General features: G+C 41.6%; 2 protein-coding genes across 4 annotated transcripts; both read right to left on the bottom strand.

Annotated features, from left to right (window-relative positions):
- Positions 1-1,193: 1,193 nt before the first annotated feature.
- LOC131531027 (CD276 antigen homolog) lies at positions 1,194-10,745 on the bottom strand. Its single transcript, XM_058761580.1, has 4 exons — positions 10,678-10,745; positions 3,951-3,991; positions 3,523-3,855; positions 1,194-1,590 (listed from the first exon to the last, which is right to left on the bottom strand). Exons 1-4 carry the CDS (start codon positions 10,743-10,745, stop codon positions 1,415-1,417), a joined length of 618 nt encoding a protein of 205 aa, XP_058617563.1. The 3' UTR covers positions 1,194-1,414.
- Positions 10,746-12,122: 1,377 nt separating this feature from the next.
- LOC131529709 (ICOS ligand-like) lies at positions 12,123-25,508 on the bottom strand. 3 transcript variants are annotated; one of them, XM_058759563.1, is made up of 5 exons: positions 25,278-25,508; positions 19,710-19,750; positions 19,282-19,614; positions 12,552-12,625; positions 12,123-12,469 (listed from the first exon to the last, which is right to left on the bottom strand). In XM_058759563.1, the coding sequence occupies exons 1-5, from the start codon at positions 25,358-25,360 to the stop codon at positions 12,425-12,427; spliced, it is 576 nt and encodes a 191-aa protein (XP_058615546.1). In that variant the 5' UTR covers positions 25,361-25,508; the 3' UTR covers positions 12,123-12,424. The 3 variants fall into 3 exon arrangements, 2 of the variants coding, with proteins under 2 accessions (XP_058615546.1, XP_058615544.1); XM_058759561.1 differs by having other exon boundaries at positions 12,123-12,625; XR_009268186.1 differs by lacking the exons at positions 12,123-12,469; positions 12,552-12,625; positions 19,282-19,614; positions 19,710-19,750 and adding an exon at positions 22,999-23,210.
- Between the last annotated feature and the right edge of the window lie 686 nt (positions 25,509-26,194).

Raw genomic sequence — 26,194 nt, 5'->3', positions numbered from 1 at the left:
ATTTCTCCCTATAATGAAATGGTCTGTTATTGGCTTATTTGAAAGGGTTATGAATAAGTTTTCAGCTAATTTCTCACACAGCAGGAAGGAAACACAGGGAGGAAAATATATATTTCAATACTTTACACAGTTACAATCCAATACGTAATACAATACGCAGTTATAGCGTCGGGTAATTATACTGCATATAAAATGCAGGCATCAGGGAGCCACTATTAATATGAAACTGCTTTCAAATGCACGATCGCTTTTTACTTTCACTTTCGAGATTTGCGATCGCACAAACTCTGTTTATACTATGGAGCAGCAGTACTTACCACACATTTTACAAGATCAGATGCTTTTCAGTGGTGCTCTGTAAATCATTCTCCATCATCCTCAGTCATCTCTTCTTACTCTGTTTATGTGGCAAGTTAAATCTTATGCACTGTAATGTCCCTTTAGTGGCTCGCGTTATTTTATTTTATTTTATCCCTGCACATCACATCCCCTGCACAGCCTGGAACATAACATTTAGTGATCTGCCATTTTCACTGTTGTCCTCGCTTCGCTTGATTCTTCACAATACTTGCAGAACTTCTGATGGTTTGGCTGGTGTCTGGTATAGAACATGGGCGGGTATATGCAAATGTTGGGGGCGTAACTATTAGTGATCCCAACTGTTACGTCACAGTCGGTGTTATGTTCTGATTCGCCTATTTTTCAGTGGTCTTTTTTATTCACAAGATTTACATAAGGAGGAAACAATGGTTGTTTGAGGCTCACGGTATGTCATTCCCATGTACATAACTCTTATTATTCAACTATGCCAAGGTAAATACAGTTTTCCATTCTATGGCACCTTTAAAATTCACAAGAAAACTTTCCTCTCCTGGAAAGACTCAGTAAAATGGGCCAAATAAAGAGGCTTCCTTTTTAGTAGAGCATATCGTAGTACAGCAAATAAACGAAATAGTTTTACTGTTCTGACAACAGTCTACAGAGTCGTGTAACAGTCTCAATCATGGGCATGAACACCATGTTTTACCTTGAGCAGACTATGTGCAAACAGAATTCATTAAATTGGCTGATGCGTTATCAGGAATTAATAAATCAGAGTTTTTTAAAATTATGTACAGTTCCAATATTAACAAATAAGAAATACAATTTATTTATTCTGGCAAAAAGACTTACAGAATATTGACAGGATTGACAGCAAAATTGTTCCCGTTTCAGTGTTTCAAGCAGTGCACACTGATTTCTGTCAGCAACATTGTAACAAGACTATATGAGGTGAGAGAATACGAGTAACAAGCTGCTCATGCGTCTGATGTGAACACTTAATTGTTAACATGGGTGCTGGAAAATACAGGCTGCTCAGATGCTGTTGACACTTGCTGTGTGCAGCGGGCCCTTCAGTTTGCCACAGTTCCTTCTATATGGGAGCTTGAGGTCTTTTTCTCATGCGAAGTATAACACAGATTACAGACACAGAAATTAAAAATAAAATAATGCAAACACAGATTACTGATATATGCCATTGGTGTGCATTTGTTTCTGGTTCTTGGTTTGCTTGATCAGTAGAGTTGCTTCCTTTTTCTACTGTTGATTCTGTAACAAAAGTTCAGGAAAAAAACAACAACATTACTGCACTGTGATAAAGACAACAGATGTGTCTATAATTCATACGGTATACAGTAGCATTCAGAATGGAACCCAGGCTGTTTTTATTTTAAATGTGCTGCATGTAAATTTTTGACTGACTACTAAAGCATAAAAATATGTTTGCAGATATTTAGGAAACATGCTAAGTTCACATACTTGTTTATCTGAAAAAACAAAGCTACAGCCAGTTATTCTACTTTGAAAATGTGCGCTTTGTCATTTATTAATTGAGAAAAATGAACCAGTGTTGCATATCTGTGAGTGGCAGAAGTATGTGAATCTTTGCTTTCTGGTTTTTTTTTTCTTGTAACTGCTGATCAGTCCTGCACAGCATCTTGAAGGAATTTCAGCCCATTCCTCAGTACAGAACTGCTTCAACTCTGTGATGTTGATGGATTTCCTATGAACTGCTTGCTTCAGGTCCTTTCAGTTGCATTAAGGTCCAAACTTTGACTCAGCCATTCCAAAAGATTAACTTTGTTCTTCTTTAACCATTCTTTAGTAGAACAACTTGTGTGCTTGGTGTCATTGTCTTGCTACAATATCCACCTTTTCTTGAGATTCAGTTCACAGACAGATGTCCTGACATTTTCCTTCAGAATTTGCTGATATAATTCAGAATTCATTGTTCCATCATCAATGATGACAAGTCGTCCTGCCCAGACGCAGCAAACCAGGCCCAAGCCATGATACTACCACCACCAGGTTTCACAGATGGGATCAGGTTCTTATGCTGGAGTGTGTTCTTTTCTCCAAACATAATGCTTCTCATTTAAACCAAAACAGTTCTATTTTAGTCTCATCTGTCCACAAAATATTTCTCCAGTAACTCTCTGGCTTGTCCACGTGATCTTTACCAAACTGCAGACGGGCAGCAGTGTTTTAGTGTTTTTTGAGAGCAGTGGTTTTCTCCTTGTGCCATGCACACAATGGTTGTTCAGTGTTCTCCTGATGGTGGACTCATGAACATTAACATTAGCCAATAACCTTTAGTTGCTTAGAAGTTACACTGGAGTCCTTTGCTACCTCATGGACTTTAGGAGTGATCTTTGTTTGTCGACCACTTCTGGGGAGGGAAACAGTGGTCTTGACTTTCCTCCATTTGTACACAATCTGTCTGACTGTGGATTTGTGGAGTCCAAACTCGTTAGAGATGGTTTTGTAACCTTTTCCAGCAACAGCAAGTCCTCAGAGATCTCTTTTGTCCGTGCCATGATTCACTTCTACAAACATGATCAGACTTTGATAGACCCCTGTTCTCTAAATAAAACAGGGTACACACTGACACCTGATAGTCATTCCACTGAATGAAAACACCTCTGAACAGATACACTCTAATTTCACCTTCAAATTAACTGCTATTCCAAGATATTCACAAACATTTGCCACTCACTAATATGTAATATCAGATCATTTTCCTGAATAAATAAATGACAAAGTGTATATTTTCATCTCATTTGTTTGATTGGGTTCTCTTCTTTCAGGACTTGTATGAAAATCTGATGATGTTTTGGGTTATTTTTATGCAGAGATATAGAACATTTCAAAGGGTTCACAAACTTTCAAGCAGCACTGTACAGTATATCACTATTTGCACTTAGTGGAAAGAGTCACGCCACCGCCATAGTATTTCAACACCCCATGGTTGCCAGTTGGTGGAAAACAAATCATATGGCAGCCATAGAAGCGAGTAAATGAACAGGGTCAGAGACGGCAGATTCTACCCGATCTACAATGCCTCTGCATCCATCTAAAAGCTCTTTGACCACACAGCTCTTTGACATCAACATACAGTTTAAGGCTTGTTTCCTTTATAATTGTCAATATTACATACTACACCTTTAAAACTTCAAACATAAATAAACTATTTTTACACACCGTTAATGAGCAGCCATACAGTCTCCTGTTTTGAATCAGATGAGTGTATGATGAAGCAGCTGAACTCTCCTGCATCAGTGTGTTGAAGATTTATGAGCTTGATGGAAAAGTTTCCTCTCAGATACTCATCAGGGAAAGTTTTAGCTCTGTTCTTGTACCGTGGGTTCTGTTCTGCTACTGAATCATTACCCCTAATTAAATCATAAATAGTCTCACTGCCATTGTGTCTCCAAAGCACACTAATGTCTTGAACTTTAAGATCATGTTCAGTTGAAGAACACGGCAGGACAACAGAACCTCCAATAACAGCCTCTACTGTGACCTGCAGACACACTGAAATCACACAAACTTTAATTGTAAAAACACAGTCTGACATTTATACATGTGGCATAAATTTAACTTTCAAATGTAGTTTGGTTTGTACTTACCTTTATTTATCAGCGCAGCAAACACACAGATGGAGCACCAACTGCAGAAACAGACCAAAAACACGTTCCTTTAACTTTCTTGATCTCAACCAGTAGATCATGACATTGTTTGAGATAAGCAGAACTGATCACCAGGGATCATGACAGTTAGAAATGCTCTCTGACTTGCTATGACGTCAATACTCTCACAACATTAAAAGCCTGATGGGAAGTGACTGCCGAAAATAATGCACATCGGTTTAGTTCCAACCCTGCTCCAACACACATCCCATGTAGTTTTCAAATAAGCCAGAAGGACTTGATTAGCTGGATCAGGGGCCTGTACCATGAAAAATAATATACATTCTCTCTTTAAATATAACTATAAACTAACTTCACAAGTTTCACTTGTGACTGCACTGATAAAGCAAGATAATGTCTTTTATTTGTCCTCTTTCATGGACAAGTACTTTCTTCAGTGTAAATGCATTTAAAGGGCTGGTTGATTGCGATTTCACTTTTTTAACGTTAGTTAGTGTGTAATGTTGCTGTTTGAGCATAAACAATATCTGCAAAGTTGCGGCGCTGAAAGTTCAATGCAAACGTAGATATCGTCTTTTAAAATTCAGTTTAATGTCTACAAATATGGCTTGTAGGAACTACAACGAGTTACTTCCCAGGTCCGTTATGTCACGGACCCAGATAAACCCCGCCCTTGGGAACATGCAGCAAAGGGGCGAGGCCATGTTGTGCTGCTTCAGAGAAGAGGAAGAAAACTAGGGGTGCACGTAAAAATCTATTCATATATGAATCGCAATTCTGTCTTCTAACGATTCTAATGGATTCACAAGTTTCAAAATCATATGTTCTGAAGCAGCAGTTCTTAATACTGTTCCTCGCATCCCCCTGCTCTGCACACGCTCTGCATCTCTCTCTCATTCAGATCGTGAGACACTTATTTTCACATAGCTATGAGAAGCGTTATACATGGATGCGCGTGCGGTTGCTGTGCTGTAAAGATTTAAATCAGGATAAAACCGAAGCAGTAGCACTTACAAATAACAGTGTATCAAACAGGAATCATGGTGGATGGCCCAACCATATAAACCATATAAACATTCACCGCACTACCTAGATATTCAGCTGGCTGACGAATCCTAAATTTAGGTCAAATAAATGCTATTTAAAACATGAGATATGCATCAAATGGTTATTTATATACATAAATATTCATGACTGTAACCACAGAAAAAACAGTGTTGATTTTGTGGGGAAAATGAATAAAACTTTACAGTACTACAGCTATTTCTCTATTCTGCCATGTTTAAACTTTTGGCTCAACTCACAAACTTGGCTATCAAAATTATCTTGGAGTTTCCCAGTTGTAAATATGACTTGAGATGCTGTTCAAGTCCAATTTCTGACAAGGAAACTTGTAATTAAGATAATTCCTATAGCACATGAAGGCAGCATTGTTGCCTCACATAACACACCTAATTAAGATGCCCCACCACCATTAATATTTCTCTTTACCACAAACATGGTTTCTACATATTTATAAAGCTAATTTTAGTTTTTAAGACTAAGACGAAACTGTGATTGTGTCGTGTGACACTCTGTGTCATGTTCAGTGTGGACAAACTGTTTGTCACTGAAGTTACATTCCATTTTAAAGTAATGAAACCCTGCATAGACTTCACTAAATCTTAACACATTTATCAAATGGTTATCCCTTAATAACATGTATTTTAATATTTCGATATTATTTTTATTTTGATGTGGAATTAACTGGATTTTATTTGCCAATTGTCACTAAATTGTCAAAATGCATCAAATTTAAACTTAAAACTTCACAATTTATGTTATTAATAGCCTCCTGAATGTTGTATTATAATGCTAAACTCTGAACATGATTCAGCAGTAAATGTTCTTGTTTTTAAGGGAGCATCTTCACCCATCCTCCCCTACTGGTAAAATCTTTAATATCTTGAATACACTTTAAGACTCAGTCAGTCAAACTGAGTAAACTGTTCACTAAACTGAACTAAACTGCACATGCCCGGAACAAAGGCAATACCACATGCTAATGCTAATGGCTAAATCAAAATAATAGTTACAGCTATTTCTTTGAGTATTAACCTGTAACTCGTTAATAAACCAAACCATGAGGAATGCATTAATGACACTGAAAATGTTTGCTAATGCTAGTTGTTGGTAATGCTAGTTTAAGTGAGGGCTACAACAAACCAGGTCAAATGCAAATGCGAGTCCGCAAATTTGATCACTTTTTGCAAGTATCGCAGCAGATCTGAAGAGAAATATGTGGGAAGTATTTGTTGAAACAGAATATCACTAAAAACATAAACATACCCGATGATCATGGTGCCCGATATAATTATTGTATATTTTGCATAATATTTCTGAAATGCTAACGTTACTTGTAAGAAAACTGAAAGTAAATGTGTTTGAGTTGCAGCGGTGCAGACCAATCGGATTATAGCATCAAACTACCGCGAGAGCTATTCAAAAGCATACGAAGTAGTCCGCTCTCTACATGGCTCTCGCGATACTTTGTTACGCTGATCGGTCTGCAGTGTCTCTTCAGGCTGAACGCACCTATGTTTCCGTGTTCTTCTTCTTCTTCTTCTTCTTCTTCCTTGATGTTTAACGGCGGTTGGCATCCAACTTCAATGGTGCATTACCGCCACTGTAGCGGACTGAGATTTTCCTTTTGCCCCTTGATCATCCCCAAGATACTTAATTTTTGTGATTATTTATTAAACTGTCCAGAAATAAATAGCCTTGTGCGGTTGTATTTTTTTTGCGCTCCTCGCGGCGCGCGTACATCTCCGCCTCACACTGACTGAAATACATGTGAATGTTCACGCAATATAACCATAATTTTACATTCCGACTTGTAAAAACCATTCACGTCCTCGTCCCTTTTATGAGCTGTTTTCCGAAGCTTTCTCGCTTCTCAAGACGGCCACCGTCAATAAGCACTGCTCTTTAATTGAGCTCTCTGGTCAAACGTGCTCAAACCACTGCAGTCTGTAGCCTAATGTAATCTATTAACTACACACATCATAACGTTTTAGGCAAGTAGGCTATCCATATTATGACAAAATATTTTAATAAGGCTGAATTTGAATTTAACCTGATCAAGCTTAATAAAAAGACATTTTAAGTTTAATTATAACGCGCATGTCCACTATTATTCAAACAACGAACAAATTATACAGCGAACAAAGAACATTTACATTATCAAAGAATATTACGGAAGCATATGGAAGCCCGTTTCTATGGAAGCCCGTTTCCGCCACTGAATAAAAAAATAAAAAAGGTTATTGCGACTTTTTATCTCAGAATTCTGACTTTTTTTCTCAGAATTCTGACTTCTTTTCTCAGAATTGTGAGATATAAACTCGCAATTCTGACTTTTTTTCTCAGAATTCTGAGATATAAAGTCGCAATTCTGAGATATAAACTCGCAATTCTGAGATATAAACTCGCAATTCTGACTTTTTTTCTCAGAATTCTGAGATATAAAGTCGCAATTCTGAGATATAAACTCGCAATTGCGACTTTTTATCTCGCAATTCTGACTTTTTTTCTCGCAATTGCGAGTTTATATCTCACAACTCTGACTTTCTCTCACAATAGGAAACTCCGTGTAAGGCTTTGCAGTGCTTTGTTCAATTTGCACTATCAAAATGAACTAGATAAATGCTGCGTCCGAATATGATTGTTGAACAAACATACAAATGACTAATTATTCTCCATTTCCGTGTTCTGCGCTCGCGGTTGGACAGTACCATTACCGCCGGGCAGGGTGCGGGAGGGGGCACGCACAGCTTTCAGACACAATATTCTTCATTTCTTTATATTTCTGAGTTTGAGGCGCGGGTGGATTTCCTTCACTCTCGCATAAAAGCGCTTTCATCTCTGTTCTTGCTCTAGAATTATCTTATCTCCTGTATTTAATGTTGTAAGATATCGACCAAGCAAGGCATCTCCGATGAAAATTGTAATTCCTTAATTTATTTACAATTTTCATCGGAGATGCTAATCGATATCTAACGTAACTCAGAGATAAAAGTAGCGCGAGAGTGATCGCATTCATTCACACTCATGTTACAATAATACGCTCTTTACTTGACAGCTGTTGTTAAAATAACGCGATAGGAGCTGCCTCAAACTCAGAAATATAAAGAAATGAAGAATATTGTGTCTGAAAGCTGTGCGTGCGTCCCTCCGCACCCTGCCGGCGGTAATGGTACTGTCCAACCGCGAGCGCAGAACACGGAAATGGAGAATAATTAGTCATTTGTATGTTTGTTCAACAATCATATTCGGACGCAGCATTTATCTAGTTCATTTTGATAGTGCAGGTGACTGTGCTACTAAACTAGCCCCGGTAATTTTCCCCGATTCAGAAATAGCTAAGAAGCTTGCTTGTGGAAGAACAAAGAGTGCATCCATTGTTACAGGTGTGCTTGCACCAGCATCTTTAGAAATTAGCTTGAAACAGTTAAATACGCCAATTATTGCAGATAGGCCACATTCTCTGCCACTTTTCTCAATTGCGTCTGATGCATCAAACCACGGAACAACCAAATTATTCCCATTAGCATTACAATATTACACACCTGACCTAGGAGTGCAGAACAAACTGTTGGACTTTTATGATGACTGTAAGGAAGACTCTGAAGCGATTTTTAACCAGATCGTTTCAAGGCTTGAGGAGAGCAACCTGGGCTTAGAACGGATCTCTGCATAATCGGCGGACAACGCCAGCGTTAATTTTGGTGTGCATAACTCAGAGTACAAAAAACTGATGGACAAAAATGCGTCAATTATCAAGGCCAATTGCATGGCCCATATTCTGCACAACTGTGGGAGGCATGCAAGTGATGAGCTGAGAATTGACATTGAGAACGTAATCACAAAAGTATGCAACTACTTTTCGTCTTCAGCTAAACGTATGCAAGAATTAAAGGATGTGTTTGAGTTTGTGGAAGAGGAGCACACTACTCTTTACAAGGATGTGCCGACAAGGTGGCTAAGCTTGTGGCCTACTGTCAAGTGCCTACACGACTCCTGATCAGCTATCAAAAGTTATTTTTTATCTCTTGGAGAAGAGCGCTGTCCATCAGCAATTTGGAAATTGCTCGCAAATGGCGAGGATGGAGAGGACGTGCCCTGTGAACTCCAGGCATACCTGATGTTTTTGCAAAATAGCCTCAAAGTTTTTTTCGACGCCGTACTTAACATTGAGGGAGACAAGACAACTGTGTGTGAACTTTTCGAGTTGATGACCGATCTCAAATTGAAACTCGCGCAAAGGGAAAAGGATAGATTCTTTGGATTGGAGACAAGCACTCTCTTGCAACAGTTTCCTACCGCACAGGCCGCTGTTATAGAGCAGGAATTTCTTATGTTCTATCAAAGAGCGCTTGCTTACCTAAACAAGTGGTTTGATTTCACTGATGGCAACTACCTAAAGCACATCTCATGCCTGGCTATCAAACAGGAATTTAGCTTCCAAGACCTTCGTGGAGCAGCTGAAGTATTAAAAATTAGCTTTAAACTGGACATGAACCAGCTGTATGATGAATTCTGTGTTCTTTTGCCACTCGTAAAGGAAATCGCAGCAACAACAAATCCTGTTGCATCAAAGTGGACAGCTCTGCTGAAGGACGTTAGTGCCCCAAACATGACAGCTCTGGCATCTTTGGATTTGAGCATTCCTGTCTCCAACGCATTCATGGAAAGGGTGTTTTCTCTGATGACGCCTGCGTGGACAGAGACAAGGAACCGTGGAAATGTGCTGTTTAAGGCTTAGATTATTTTTCCACTTTATATTTAGATTGAATAGGTCTAGTACCATAGAACCTGTGCCAAACTGAGTGACGTACGTTGATGATGTCTGTTCACAGCGCCGTCATTAACTTTTTTTAACTTCTATTAGCTATTTAAAGCATGTTATCATCACTGCAAGAAGACATGTTGTATAAAATCATCATATATTTACATGGAATAATATATTAAGTTATCACTCCCTTGTGTCTCGCATTGTCCCGCAAAATCACGTCGGCTGTCCTGCAACAGAGCAATAGCCAGGTGGTCACCCTATTCAAGTACCACATGTTCAACAGATTCAATACTGTCACAAAATTCACATCTTCCTGATATATGCTTACCTAAGATATGCAAGCACTTATTTAACCCACAATGTCCAATCTTTAAGCTAGTGAAAATTATTTCTTCCCTTCAGTTTCTTCCAGTGATCTTCCCTGTCCCAACCTTCTGTTGTATACTGTATAATTGTCTCCCTTTTCCCTCTCTATGCCAATTACTCCGGCACTTTTTCATAATTTCCATCCAGATTTTTGTTTTAGCTTCTGCTTTACTTATTGAGATTGATATATCAACATATTCTCTTTTACTGGCTTGTTTTGCCAAACCATCTACCATTTCATTTCCTTTAACCCTTATATGTGCTGGCACCCATGTCAATTTTACCTTCACCCCCAACTGAAATCCTTTTGTAACATTCTAGTACTTCATACACTATGTCTTTCCTTGATTGTGACTTAAATGATTGAAAACTCTTTAGGACTGCACTAGAGTCTGAGCAAATTACAACTTTATCTGGTCATCTTTCTTATATCCACTGTAGAGCCAACCAGATACCCATCAACTCCACTGTAAATACAGATACTTGGTCAGACAGTCTCTTCTGTACCTTGACTCCCATCTTTGGTACTCCAAATGCTGCACCCATTTGCCCAGACTGAGGACCGTTAGACCCATCTGTGTAAATATCCATTAAACTCCTCATTCAGATGATTATAAAACACTTCACATAAATCCACCTCCTCTCTACTCTTTAAGTGACTATATAATATCTGCAGGTCCACTATAGGTTCCACAAACAACCAAGGTGGTCTGACTGGTTTTACATGTGCATTTACAACCCTAGGACTTCTCCCTAGAATGAAATGGTCTGTTATTGGCTTATTTGGAAGGGTTATGAATAAGTTTTCAGCTAATTTCTCACACAGCAGGAAGGAAACACAGGGAGGAAAATATATATTTCAATAATTTCTCTCGCAGTTATATTGTCGGGTAATTATACTGTATATAAAATGCAGGCATCAGGGAGCCGCAATTAATATGCGGGGCACTGAAACCGCTTTCAAAAGCACGATCGCTTTTTACTTTCACTTTCGCTTTCGAGATTTGCGATCGCACAAAGTTTATACTATGGAGCAGCAGTACTTACCACACATTTTACAAGATCAGATGCTTGTCAGTGGTGCTCTGTAAATCATTCAACATCATCCTCAGTCATCTCTATACTTACTCTATTTATGTGTTAAGTGAAATCTTATGTACTGTAATGTAACAGGCTACTGCTAGCAAGGAGCTAACCATGTCCCTTTAGTGGCTCACATTATTTTATTAGAACATGTTATTTGCTTTCCGTGCCTTTCTGAATTCAGACACCAACCCATCCCTGCACTTCACATCCCCTGCACAGCCTGGAACATAACATTTATTTCCATGATCTGCCATTTTCGCTGTTGTCCTCGCTTGTTTCTTCACAACACCTGCAGAACTTCTGATGATTCAGCTGGTGTCTGGTATAGAACATGGGTATATGCAAATGTTGGGGGCGTAACTATTGGTGATCTCTACTGTTATGTCACAGTCGGTGTTATGTTCTGATTCGCCTATTTTTCAGTGGTCTTTTTTATTCACAAGATTTACATAAGAAGGAGGAAACAATGGTTGTTTGAGGCTCACGGTATGTCATTTCCATGTACAGAACTCTTATTATTCAACTACGCCAAGGTAAATACAGTTTTCCATTCTATGGCACCTTTAAAATTCACAAGAAAACGTTCCTCTCTTGGTATAAGACTCAGTAAAATGGGCCAAATAAAGAGGCTTCCTTTTTAGTAGAGCATATCGTAGTACAGCAAATAAAATAAATAATTTGACTGTTCTGACAGCAGTCTACAGAGCCGTGTAACAGTCTCAATCATGAGCATGAACACCATGTTTTACCTTGAGCAGACTATGTGCAAACAGAATTCACTAAACTGGCTGATGCATTATCAGGAATGAATAAATCAGAGTTTTTTTTTTTTAAATGATGTACAGTTCCAATAATAACAAATAAGAAATACATAAAGAATACTAAAAGTATTTATTCTGGCAAAAACACTTGTGGTACAGAATATTGACAGGATTGACAGCAAAATTGTTCCCATTTCAATGTTTCAAGATCTCGTTCTGTTATACAATAAGAATAAGCAGTGCACATTGATTTCTGTCAGCAACATTGTAACAAGACTATATGAGGTGAGAGAATACGAATGACATGCTGCTCATGCTTCGGATGTGAACGCTTATTTGTTAACATGGGTGCTGGAAAATACAGGCTGCTCAGATGCTGTTGACACTTGCTGTGTGCAGCGGGCCCTTCAGTTTGCCACAGTTCCTTCTATATGGGAGCTTGAGGTCTTTTTCTCAAATGAAATATGACAGATTCTTAAAGACACAAAAAATATTAAAAATAAAAAAATGCAAACACAGATTATTGATAGATACCATCGGTGTGCTTTTTTTTTCTGGTTCTTGGTTTGCTTGTTGAGTAGAATTGCTTGCTTTTTCTACTGTTGATTCTGCAACAAAAGTTCAGGGGAAAAAAACAACAACATTACTGCACTGTGATAAAGACAACAGATGTGTCTATAATTCATACGGTATACAGTAGCATTCAGAATGGAACCCAGGCTGTTTTTATTTTAAAGGTGCTGCATGTAATTTTTTGACTGACTACTAAATCATAAAAAATATGTTTGCAGATAGTTCACATATAGCATGCTAAGTTCACATACTTGTTTCTCTGAAAAAACAAAGCTACAGCCAGTTATTCTACTTTGAAATGCACGTTCCGTGTCGGAATGTCTGTTTTTGTTTTAGTCTGTGTGACTCCGCCCACTGCCAGTTTACCCAACAGTATTTAGGAGTGTCTGTACACTGTGCAGATAGCCTGTCTTGTTGGCATAGGCTTGTCACACAGCCTACTGATAAATGAATACTGCCATTTTAGTGCGAATAGAATTTACTGTAATCCAATCAAAGGTGACAAAAATGTTTGCTTTGTCATTTAATAATTGAACCAGTGTTGCATATCTGTCAAAAGTATGTGAATCTTTGCTTTCTGCTTTTTTTCTTTCTTTCTTTCTTGTAACTGCTGATCAGTCCTGCACAGCAGCTTGTAGGAATTTCAACTCTGTGATGTTGATGGATTTCCTCCTATGAACTGCTTGCTTCAGGTCCTTTCACTTGCATTAAGGTCCGAACTTTGACTCAGCCATTCCAAAAGATTAACTTTGTTCTTCTTTAACCATTCTTTGGTAGAACAACTTGTGTGCTTGGTGTCATTGTCTTGCTGCAAAATCCACCTTCTCTTGCGATTCAGTTCACAGACAGATGTCCTGACATTTTCCTTTAGAATTTGCTGATATAATTCAGAATTCATTGTTCCATCATCAATGATGACAGGTCGTCCTGCCCAGATGCAGCACAACAGGCGCACCATGATACTACCACCACCAGGTTTCACAGATGGGATCAGGTTCTTATGCTGGAATGCTTTTGTTCTTGTGTTCTTTTCTCCAAACATAACGCTTCTCATTTAAACCAAAAAGTTCTATTTTGTTCTCATTTGTCCACAAAATATTTCTCCAGTAGCTCTCTGGCTTGTCCACATGATTTTAATCAAACTGCTAATCCTAGAGATTCACAAACATTTGCCACTCACAAATATGTAGTATCAGATAATTTTCCTGAATAAATAAATGACAAAGTGTATTTCCTCTTCAGGAACTCGAGCTGCGTCCAAGAACGCTAGGGGAACGCCTCCAGCGTGACCACGCTCTGATACAAATGTAATCTGTCCAAAGGATGGGCGAGATGTCACGGGCGGGTGACGTAATGGCCAGGAGGCATAAAAGCACGTGCGGTGGAACCGGCGTCAGCTTTTGTCATTCAGCTACCGCTACTCTGTGTGTCTGTCGATCTGTGTTGTGAGTCTTATTTAGTGTTGTTTGTCACTTGAAATAAGCTCCACAATGTCTAAAGTGCAGAGAAACTAGCACTTGGGCGAGAGCAGATCGCATTACAGGCTGTGTTTTTCACTAACAGTCCGTGTGTTGGTCTGCTTGAGAGCAGAGCACGCAGAGTCAGCTCTCGAGGCTTGTGAGCGTTTGTCGCTGCGTATGCTTACTCTCAGAGGGCTCTCTTTGAGGAGGGAGCTTTCACATGCGTTCCTTGCGTTGCCGGATCGCAGATGGATCAGGTGGAGGGAATGAAGGCAGGCGAGCCCCTATCTTCTTCCTTCCCATCAGATCCAGCGCCCGCTCTCTGGGTTCGAAGCCCGCGGTACTTCCCCAGAGAGAGGCGCGACGCTCCGCCTGTCTTTCTCCGAGAAGGTAGACGTGGTGAATGGTGTCGATGAGCTTTGTAAAATCGCAGTGTTTGCACAAGCTTATTATGAACGAGGTTGTCATTATAGCAGTGTCACTGCTTAGGAACGGAGTTTGCGCTGTCAGCTCGAAAAAAAGGGGCTGATCGTGCTTCTCCCGCCGTATGATCTCGCGGTTAAAAGAACCGGTCCGCCGCTGCTGAGGCACGGCGGCGAATGAGATCGCGGGGATCGCACATAGATCTGGCGGACGGGTTGGAGACGGGTTCGCCCTCTCTCCACCTGCAATCCTCAGATCTAGCGCTCTCGCTCGGGGCTGGAAGCCCGCAGTGCGGTTCTTCCTCCTTTGAGTGAGAGCTCACTGTTGCAGCACGCGTTGCCGAGGCGGCAGCGTGCATTATGTCATTCTCGTTCGTTTCATGAATCCTTTCATATCAGACCGTGTTTACTTGTCTGGTTGTTTTTCTCCATTTAATTTTGAGGAATTAAATGATCTATTTCATCTAACTAGGAGAAGTTAGATGTGTATGTGTAAGGAGCCTAAGAAAACTTGGGATTTTCTCGAGTAAGAGCTTGTTTTACTAATGTTTTACTTCTCTTCCTCTGAGGAGGTTGATGTGGTCAGCAGGGGCTGCTGAGCGGAGCAGCCCCAACCGTGTTCCAGCTCCTCCTATAGGGAGCGTCACTTCTCGTACTCCCCAGTATGTTGGAGTCAGAGTGGCGCTCCCGGGCCGAGGCCTTCTAGCAGAAGGCGGATCTGCGGACCGTCACTCTCGCTGGATAGTCTTTGGCTAAAAACATCCTGCTGCCTATGGCCCAGGACTTCTGAGGGCCGGCCTCTCTGGGGAATTGCGGCATACACGGTGCCCGTCTCTCCTCAGTGCCCTCAGGAGATCGGTCTGCCAACCCTGCCACGTACAGTGTTCCAGGGCGCAGCGATCTCCAGCGAGCATACATCTCAGTTTCTTCTGCCCGGAAACGTACCGGAGCTGAGATGCTCGCCACCCCTTCGGGGGTCTCTAGAGCAGCTAGTTTGGCTTTCTCCTGCTGGTGTGCCGTTCCAGGATACCGAACTAGCCGCTTTGATTATACCAGATGCCAGTCTCCAGAGACTGGTTCCCTTAGTAGGCACCTGGCGGTGTGGGAGCCCCTGCCAAGCGTGTCTCATTGGGTCCTGCATTGCAGGCTCTGGTTCTACCAGTCTAGTCTTCCTTGAAGATGATGTGAGTCTGAGGACAGTCGCTTCAATAGGAGACTTCGGCTGAGGCAGTCCTGGTGCCCATGGCCCAGAACTTATGAGGGCAGTCCCCTCTGGGGAAGAACGGCGTACACCGCGGTACACGGTGCCCGTCTCTCCTCAGTGCCCTCAGGAGATCGGTCTGCCAACCCTGCCACGTCAGTGTTCCAGGGCGCAGCGATCTCCAGCGAGCACACATCTCAGTTTCTTCCGCGGAGCTGAGATGCTCGCCACCCCCTTCAGGGGTTTCTAGAGCAGCTGGCGTGCCGTTCCAGGACACCGAGCTAGCCGCCCTGGTTATACCAGAGGCCAGTCTTGAGAAACTGGTTCCCTTAGTAGACTATTTGGCAGCGTGAAAACTACTGCCAAATGTGTCTCCATGGGACCTGCATACTGTAGAAAGAGGCTACAGAATCCAGTTTGGTTCTCCTCCGCCTCGTTTCAACGGGTTGAATCCCACTCTGGTGGGCCCCGAGCAGGTTCTGGTAATGGAGCAGTAGAGTACTCTCTTGAGAGAGGAGGCCATCGAGGTGGTCCCTCCTTACGAAAGAGATTCCGGGTTCTACAGCCGGTACTTCATAGTTCCCAAGAAGGATGAAGGGTTGGCGTCCCATTTTAGATCTGCATCAGTTGAACCACTCAGTCAGCAGACTGAAGTTCAAGATGCTCAAACAGGTCGTGTCTCAGATCATGTCCGCGAACGGGTTTGTCGCGATCGATCTAAAAGACGCATACTTCCATATCTCCAACCTTCCCACTCACAGGGAGTTCCTGAGGTTTGCTTTCGGTAAGCTCACCAATATCGGGTTCTTCCTTCGCCTAACACTCACCACGCACTTTTACAAAGTGTGTGGATGCCGTTAGCTCCGTTGCGGCTACAAGGCATCCGCATATCCACTTTGGTTGATTCTTGCTCTATCAGAGCAGATGGCGGCTCAACATCGAGATGTTGTTCTTGCTCACATGAAAGTGTTGGGGTTAAGACTGAACGCCAAGAAGAGTGTGCTTTCTCCATTACAGAGAACCACTTATCTTGGTGTGGTGTGGGATTCGACCACGATGCAGGCATGTGTGTCCCCTGCTCGGATCGAGTCAATCCTCACAGCAGTCAGGAAAGTGAAAGAAGGCCAGTCACTCAACAGTGGTGGCTCAAGACCAAGGGTTCTCCCAAGGGAAAACCGCTTCACATGATCAAGGTCACGTGGTGGTGCCTACGTGCCTTAGACATGTGGAGACATCCTTGGTTCTTGTCTCAGGGCCTGGTGTTGGGAGCTCCGTGTTGCTGCGTACGCTAGCGACGGACGTGTCCCTCACCCTGCCCGCAGTCTGTGGAGTACTCGCCGTCTCATGTGGCACTTCAACTGCCTGGAGATGCTGGCGGTGTTTCACAGAAACACTTTCTCCCAGACCTAGAGATCGCCGGTGTTGGTGCGATAGCACCGAAAACACTGCGGTGGTCTCTTACATCAACCACCGAGGAGGTCTGCGTTCACGCCCCCTGCACAGGCTGGCGTACCAGATCCTTGGGTGGTCCCAGGACAAACTCCTCTCGCTGAGAGCAGTTCACATGCCTGGGCATCTCAGTGTGGGAGCAGACATCCCGTCGAGGCAGGGGCTGAGGCCCGGGGAATGGATGCTTCACCCTGAGGGGTGAAGCACATTTGGAGAGTGTTTGGCCAGGCTCAGGTGGACCTCTTCGCTACTCAGGTAAGTATACAGCGCATGTCCCCTCTGGTACTCTCTAAATTCATCCAGCTCCACTGGGGCTGGATGCCATGGTACAGACGTGGCCGAGGCTTCGTCTGTACATTTTCCCGATCGCTCTGCTCCCGGGAGTTCTGGCGAGAGTGCGCTGGCACGAGGTCAGTCTACTTCTGGTAGCACCGTTCTGGCCGGGCCGAGTATGGTTCTCGGACCTGATTTCTCTCCTCGACGGCTCTCCATGGGAGATTCCGTCAGGAGGATCTCCTCTCTGGCGGGGTCTGTCACCCCGCCCGGAGCTGGAAGTTGTGGGTGTGGCCCTGAGGGGCACAGCCCATAGCTTCCGGTCTCCCAACCGAGGTTGTTGAGACCTTCCTCCAATCCAGAGCTCCCTCAGCGAGGAAACTATACTCCTTGAAGTGGAACTTTTCACTTCTTGGTGCGGAGACTGCCAGCTCGACCCAGTCAACTGCCCGATTGGTACAGTTCTGGAGTTCGTGCGGGCCTGTTCCTCCGCAGGGTTAACCCACTCCACCCTGAGGGTTTACGTGGCGGCTATACCGGCCTACCGCGCCCTTCTCGGTGGCCTTTCAGTGGGTAGGCACCCCCTAGTTACATGTTTTCTCCACAACACAAGGGACTTGTACACCCTGAAGTGAAGTGTCACTTCATGGTGCAGAGGTTGCCAGCTCGACCCAGCCAACTGCCCGTTTGGTACAGTTCTGGAGTTTGTGCGGGCCTGTTCCTCCGCAGGGTTAACCCACTCCACCCTGAGGGTTTACGTGGCGGCTATACCGGCCTACCGCGCCCTTCTCGGTGACCTTCAGTGGGTAGACACCCCCTAGTACATGTTTCCTCCAGAGGCTGAGGCCTCCGGCCAGAGAGCGTTGCTATGTGGTGGATCAGGATGCTATTCCATAGCCTCGAGTCCTCTGCTCTCCCCTCTTGGGGATCAAGACTCACTCTTCAGAAGTTGGCCTTCGGGACGCAGGCCCCGCTCACCTAGCCACCTGTGGCCTTTTTTCTCTCGCCCTAGCTGTGCTCCATCCACACTAGGCAGGGATTTGTCAGTCTGGCGGCGTGGGGATCTCGTTCCCCTAGCGTTCTTGGACACAGCTCGAGTTCCTGAAGAGGAACGTCTTAGTTTACGTATGTAACCCCAGTTCCTCGAGGAGCAGGCGCTGCGTCTCAAGGCCATACTTCCGGCATCCCTACGAGCGGTTGCTTCATTCCTGAAGCTGACGCCGGTTCCACCGCACGTGCTTTTATGCCTCCTGGCCATTCGTCACCCCGCCCGTGACGTCTCGCCCATCCTTTGGACAGATTACATTTGTATCAGGCGTGGTCACGCTGGAGGCGTTCCCCTAGCGTTCTTGGGCGCGGCGTCTCGTTCCTCGAGGAACTGGGGTTACATACGTAACCTAAGACGATTTTCATCTCATTTGTTTGATTGGGTTCTCTACTTTCAGGACTTCATCTGATGATGTTTGGGGTTATTTTATGCAGAGATATAGAAAATTTCAAAGGGTTCACAAACTTTCAAGCAGCACTGTACAGTATATCGCTATTTGCACTTAGTGGAAAGAGTCACGCCACCGCCATAGTATTTCAACCTCAGATTCTACCCGATCTACAATGCCTCTGTATCCATCTAAAAGCTCTTTGACCACACAGTTCTTTGACATCAACATACAGTGTAAGGTTTGTTTCCTTTATAATTGCACTCATTCCTGTCATGTGTCCCCAATCTGGCAACCCACGTGAGTGTCAAGTCTGAGAAGGAGGGGGTGGGAAAAATCACTTTCTCTAATATTTTTAATTTGGACTGAACTACCCATTTCATCCGCTAGCTGTCAATATTACATACTACACCTTTAAAATTCAAACATAAATAAATTATTTTTACACACCGTTAATGATCAGCCATACAGTCTCCTGTTTAGAATCAGATGAGTGTGTGATGAAGCAGCTGAACTGTCCTGCATCAGTGTGTTGAAGATTTATGAGCTTGATGGAAAAGTTTCCTCTCAGATACTCATCAGGGAAAGTTTTAGCTCTGTTCTTGTACCGTGGGTTCTGTCCTGCTACTGAATCATTACCCCTAATTAAATCATAAATAGTCTCACTGCCATTGTGTCTCCAAAGCACATTAATGTCTTGAAGTTCAAGATGGAGTTCAGTTGAAGAACACGGCAGGACAACAGAACCTCCTATAACAGCCTCTACTGTGACCTGCAGACACACTGAAATCACACAAACTTTACTTGTAAAAACACAGTCTGACATTTATACATGTAGCATAAATTTAACTTTCAAATGTAGTTTGTTTTGTGTTTACCTTTATTTATCAGCGCAGCAAACACACAGATGGAGCACCAACTGCAGAAACAGACCAAAAACAAGTTCCTTTAACTTTCTTGATCTCAACCAGTAGATCATGACATTGTTTGAGATAAGCAGAACTGATCACCAGGGATCATGACAGTTAGAAATGCTCTCTGACTTGCTATGATGTCAATAATCTCACAACATTAAAAGCATGATGGGAAGTGACTACCCATATTAACGCACATCGGTTTAGTTCCAACCCTGCTCCAACACACATCCCATGTAGTTTTCAAATAGCCAGAAGGACTTGATTAGCTGGATCAGGGCCTGTACCATGAAAACGGATTAGCTGGCTAGCCAGGTAAGATTCAGGTTAGTTGCACCAATCCTGGGTTTTAGGTACCATGAAAGTAGCTTGGCTTTTAGCTACATTCATCGCCATAGTAACTTACATTCCACAGCTAACCTGCTCCGGTGCAGGTTTTGTTCTGAGTTAGAGATCTCAAACTGAAATTGATGTCTAGCAAAAAGTCACTCCCCAGTTTCTCTATATAAATTAATTTATATATATTTATAAAATATTAATATATTATGTATTAATATATTATTATAATATAATAATATACATTCTCTCTATAAATATAACTATAAATTAACTTCACAAGTTTCACTTGTGACTGCACTGATAAAGCAAGATAATGTCTTTTATTTGTCCTCTTTCATGGACAAGTACTTTCTTCAGTGTAAATGCATTTAAAGGGGTGGTTGATTTCGATTTCACTTTTTTAACGTTAGTTAGTGTGTAATGTTGCTGTTTGAGCATAAACAATATCTGCAAAGTTGCGGCGCTGAAAGTTCAATGCGAAAGGAGATATCGTCCTTTAAAAATCTGGCAGTTTAATGCCTACAAATATGGCTCTTAGGAACTACAACAAGTTACTTCCCTAAAATCTATTCATATATGAATCGCGATTCTGTCTTCTAACGATTCTAATGGATTCACAAGTTTCAAAATCATATGTTATAAAGTAGCGGTTCTTAATACTGTTCCTCGGGTCACCCTGCTCTGCATCTCTCTCTCTCATTCAGATCGTCAGCTCAGCTCCAACAAACTGTTCCAATTATACACTTATTTTCACATAGCTATGAGAAGCGTTATACATGGACACGCGTGCGGTTGCTGTGATGTATTAAAGCTTTCATCAGGATAAAACCAAAGCAGTAGCACTTACAAATAACAGTGTATCTAAAAGTATGAACCAACAGCAAACAAACCAAAAACATACCATTAAGAGCCGTGCTTGCACAGGTTCTGCACAATCCTTTTCACTAATATTCTCTGGGTCTCAATCGGGCTCAAATTGATAAGCAATATTGACGACGCCATTGTTTAAAAATACAACTGGAGCATATGCCGCTGAGCTGAGGGGCGGGACGTTTAGACGCGCACTAGAGACGGTTTAGCCAATCAACACACTGGACCAGCTAACCAATCTGAGTCCATCACATATTTCTGAGGGAGGGGCTTCATAAAACCAGGATCGGGCGTTTATCAGAGAAGGGACAGAGAGTTCAGCAGACAGGAAGTTTTTTGTTGAGAAGATCACAACATTAAGATCCCAGCGGTCTAATTCAATATATATTTTGCATGATGTTCCATTATGTTCTTCTACCTGGTCTGAGTTTGAGCCTATTGGTTTGATTTCATGTAATGAAATTGTTGGTCACCTAAAACCAACTATCTGCCCTCAAGATATAATTCCACTGTTTCTTAGACAAATCATGGACACAGTTGGTTCTGGTCTGTTATTGGTTATTAACAAATGTTTGTCTACTGGTTCCTTATCTTAAAAAAACAAACCTGGATCCTTCTTTTTCCAATTTTCGTCCTATTTCTAATCTACCCTTTATTTCAAAGATCCTTGAGAAAATTGTATTGGCTCAATTACAATCTTATTTGACTGCTAATTCTGTTCATGAGATGTTTCAATCTGGCTTCAAAGCTTTACACAGTACTGAATCTGCCCTTTTAAGAGTCTCGAGTGATATCTTTACAGAAACTGACTCTGGGAACCCCATGGCTTTAGTTTTATTAGATCTGAGTGCTGCTTTTGATTTGGTTGATCATGAGGTCCTGTTGACACGTTTGGAGACATCTGTGGGCCTGCGTGGCACAGTCTTACAGTGGTTTCGTTCCTATCTGACCAACAGAAGTTTTAATGTTTGTATTGGTCATCAGTCCTCCTCTAGTATACCTCTTAATTGTGGAGTGCCACAGGGATCTATCCTTGGGCCGGTATTGTTTACCCTGTATATGCTACCTCTGGCTTCCATTTTTAACAAATATAAAGTATCCTTTCATCTATATGCTGATGATACTCAGATCTACTTTCCTTTAAAGCACAATGATAAAAACGGCCTACAATCGCTGTTGGCCTGTCTAGAAGAATTTAAGCTTTGGCTCTTAAGTAATTTTTTACATTTAAATGAAAATAAAACTGAAATAATTTTATTTGGGCATAAGGAAAATTGTGTGTTGGATGTTGACTGTGGCCCTCTGGCCCCATATGAAACTCAGTGCGCTAGAAATCTGGGCATTCTATTTGATCATAACTTAATTTGACGAACAGATTAATGCCGTTGTAAAATCATGTTTTTATCATCTCCGTCAACTTTCTAAAGTAAAATCCTTCCTATCGCAGAGTAATTTCCAAATGGTGATCTATGCTTTTGTAACGACTCGTTTAGATTATTGTAATTCACTTTATTATAGTGTTTCTCAGTCTTCTCTCTCTCATCTTCAGCTAGTGCAAAATGCAGCTGCTAGACTTCTTTCTGGTACCCGCAAGTATGAGCCAGTAACCCCTATTTTATCTGCATTGCACTGGTTACCCATCAAATATAGAATTGATTTTAAAATTCTTCTATTTGTGTATAAAGCCCTCAACAACTTGGCCCCTCAGAACCTGACAGACCTGCTTCATCCATACACCCCTTCTAGAACTTTGAGATCTAGTGATCTGTCTACTCATCGTGCCTAGATGTAGACATAAAAAAAACGAGGCGATCACGCTTTTGCGACTGCAGGTCCGAAACTCTGGAATAGTCTACCTCTTTATGTGGCACTCACATAGGTCTAAAAGACCCCAAAAACCACAGTTAATTTAATCCGACTACGCCACCCTGGTGGAGCGCCAGGGAAATACTCCCAGTAAGGACACAGGTACGTTTTACCAATTGAAGGCAAGGAAATAAGATCTAGTGAGACAGGAGTGTCAATACAAAAAAATACACTTTATTATAATATCAATAAAATTCTGTCTCTCCAGAAACACACCACCAGATTAGTAAAATAACTCCAGGGCCAGGCTTAGTGGGAACAGGGCAGGCCGGCTGCAACTCGGGAGGTTGACCATAAACACCTCACAGACAGACACAGCACCCTGTGAGCGACACCATGGAAGGAAAGCGGCTAGGCCTCCCCTGCTCCACACAGAGTCCTCACTGGCTCCTGGAGACAAAAGTGAAAAACATTAACCAAAAATTACAACGAATGAAAAAGCAGACTAAATTTACGGACACTAGTTGTAGGGACTCCAGTACGCTGGCCTCCTAAGGGCACAACATGCAATGAGAGCAAATCACAGTGCCTGAATGACACCAGAATTACAAAACAAATGAAGTAAAGAATGGGGATTCTTTACGATGACATAGTACAATACATAACACGGAAATATAAAGGAACCGTTATGAAGCTGCAGAACCATCACATAGCACAAAACAAAACAAAAAAACCCAGCGCAATGCGCAACCAAAATTATACTAAAAGAAACTTGAATCAAAATAAAACAGATAGATGACCCAGCAAAGGCACAGAGATCGGCCCAAACGACCCGTCAAGCAGCGAAGCCGTAAGCAGTGACTTACAACAGATCCGTACTCAAAACAAAAACAAAAAAATGCCCGTAAGCAAAACAGCAGCGGCCTCACATGTAATATCTTCAATGAGAGATCACCTTAGAGACGGTGATGTTCCATTCCCCCTTTTACGGTTAGGGTCAGAGGTGGGTAGAGTACCCGAAAACTGTACTCAAGTAAAAGTAAAAGTAATAGTCTGAATAGTTACTTGAGTAAGAGTAAAAAGTATCGGATAAAAAACTACTCAAGTAGTTAGTTACTAGTTACTTTGGATCATATACTGAATATAGTCTATTTTTATTTAGATATATAGATATTTAGATACATTTTTATATACACACACACACTGCCGTTCAAAATACTTTTAATGTTTGTTTTTCTTTAATGTAATTTATTTCAGTGATGCAAATCAAATTTTTATCAGCCTGATTTATTATCAGTGCTGTTTTTTTAAGCTTTCTATTCATAAAAGAATCCTGAACAAAATGTCACAGGTTCCAAAAATATTAAGCAACAAAACTGTTCCCTGTTGAAAAAAACAGTATATGCTGGTATGGTATGTTTTGAAGCATGGGATGCTGGTTTGAGCACCAGCTCAAGACCAGCACATGACAGCACAAACCAACATCCCAGCTTCAAAACATACCATATCAGCATATGCTGTTTTTTTTTTTTTTTCAACAACACTGGTAATAAATCAATATATTTGAATGATTTCTGAAGGATCATATGACTCTGAAAACTGGAGTAACAGCTGATACAAATTCTGATTTGCATCACTGAGTTAAATTAAATTATATTTTAAAGTTTAATTATGTATTATAAATGTATATAACCTCTGACACGGAGAAGAGTAAAAGTCCTCACATGACCGCTACAGAACATCTGAACATAACGAAACAAATGCACTTCTTCCGTCTGTTCTGCAAAATGTAAACAAATGTAGCCTTTATTTCTGCAAGCGTAAATATTGTGAAAATATCAATATTAATTGTGTCTTGGCAAGGCATTCCTCCTGGAACTAACGCGGGTTTGGCGGCTGTTTATTTCATACTCTGTGACAATGAATAAATTATACATTGTATAGAAGGTACATGTACAACAAATTGGTAATGTCATGGTATCGTGTACTGTAATAGAATCTATACCTGTGGAACCGACAGCACACGCGGTGTTCATCTAATAAAGATCTTCATAGCTAGCAATAGCCTTTCCACGTCTTCAACGCTCTTGATGTTACAACTCTGAGTGAGAGCCGCTTCAGACTCAGCGCGTGCGGGGTGCGGCAGGGAACTGAACGAATCATTCAAACTGATTCGCGAACCGATTCACTGGTCTGCCAACTGGTTTGATCAAGCCTTCGAACAGAATTGACTCAAAAGAATGAATCATTCGCGAACGGGCATCGCTCATTGCCCAGAAAAAAAAAAAAAAAAAAAAAAGTAGGCGCGCTTGGAATAAATTGAAGGATTTTTAATGCATTAAGATAAAGTAACGAGAGGAGCGTCGCCCACAGTAACGGTAAAAGTACCGTTTTTCACTAAAATGTACTTGAGTAAGAGTAAAAGTACCCATTTTAAATATACTCTAAAAGTATTAGTTACCCAAAAAATTTACTCAAGTAAATGTAACGAAGTAAATGTAACTCGTTACTACCCACCTCTGGTTAGGGTTGAACGAAGACCAGTGCAAAGCTATATGGTTACTCCAACAAGTGTCGTGACTCAACGTACCAAATAACATTCACACATCCGCTTGTATCACCATTACTGTAAGCGAACTCCGCCACACACTTGCCGCAATATCGATGCCACCAGCCCCACTCTAAAAATCAGACTGAACGCAGTGAGGAGCGGAAACGGGAACGCCAGGAAGAGGAGAGCTCAGAATCAACCGGACACCACACTACCCCTCAAAATAAGAGTCCTTAAGTAGTAGGGCTGCTTACATCTCATTGGTCCACCAATCAGATCCAAACCGGGCCAAAAGCAGATAACACACTTACCCTGCTACATCTATATCAGATTAGCCCCCTCTATCTCTGCTTTTAAGTCTGCTCTAAAGACATATTTCTTCTCTCTAGCTTTCAATACCCCTTGATCATTGGTTGAATTGTTTTGTTAGTGTTGTGTTTTAAATTTGATAGTATTGTTGTATCTATCCTATTCCTGTGTTTTTTTTTTTGTTTTTTTAATTCTATTCTGTACAGCACTTTGGTCAACCTTCGTTGTTTTTAAATGTGCTTTACAAATAAATATTGTATTGTATTGTATAAGGGACAGAGCGGTGTAGAATAAAGGTAAATTATGTGAAAAATAATGTGTTTTTTAAAAAACGAAGCATGAACGTATGTTTGACTGCACTCCATAAATACAATCAAGCCTAGAAAAAAAAAACAGTCAACCACCCCTTTAAATTCCTCATATTCTTCAATCTCTTAACCTTTAGCAGAACAGTTTTGGATCTTGCTGGCTCTGTCGCGAGAAGTGAATCACACTTGCTCTGTGTTGTGAGGCATGTGATTGGCTGCTTGACACTGATGTCACACATGTGCACGCGCTCCACAAATTCAGGATC

Source organism: Onychostoma macrolepis, chromosome 22, assembly GCF_012432095.1.
Source record: "Onychostoma macrolepis isolate SWU-2019 chromosome 22, ASM1243209v1, whole genome shotgun sequence".
Taxonomy (NCBI): domain Eukaryota; kingdom Metazoa; phylum Chordata; class Actinopteri; order Cypriniformes; family Cyprinidae; genus Onychostoma; species Onychostoma macrolepis.
Note: the sequence above shows the minus strand (reverse complement) of the source record. Positions and strands in the feature narration are given on the sequence as shown.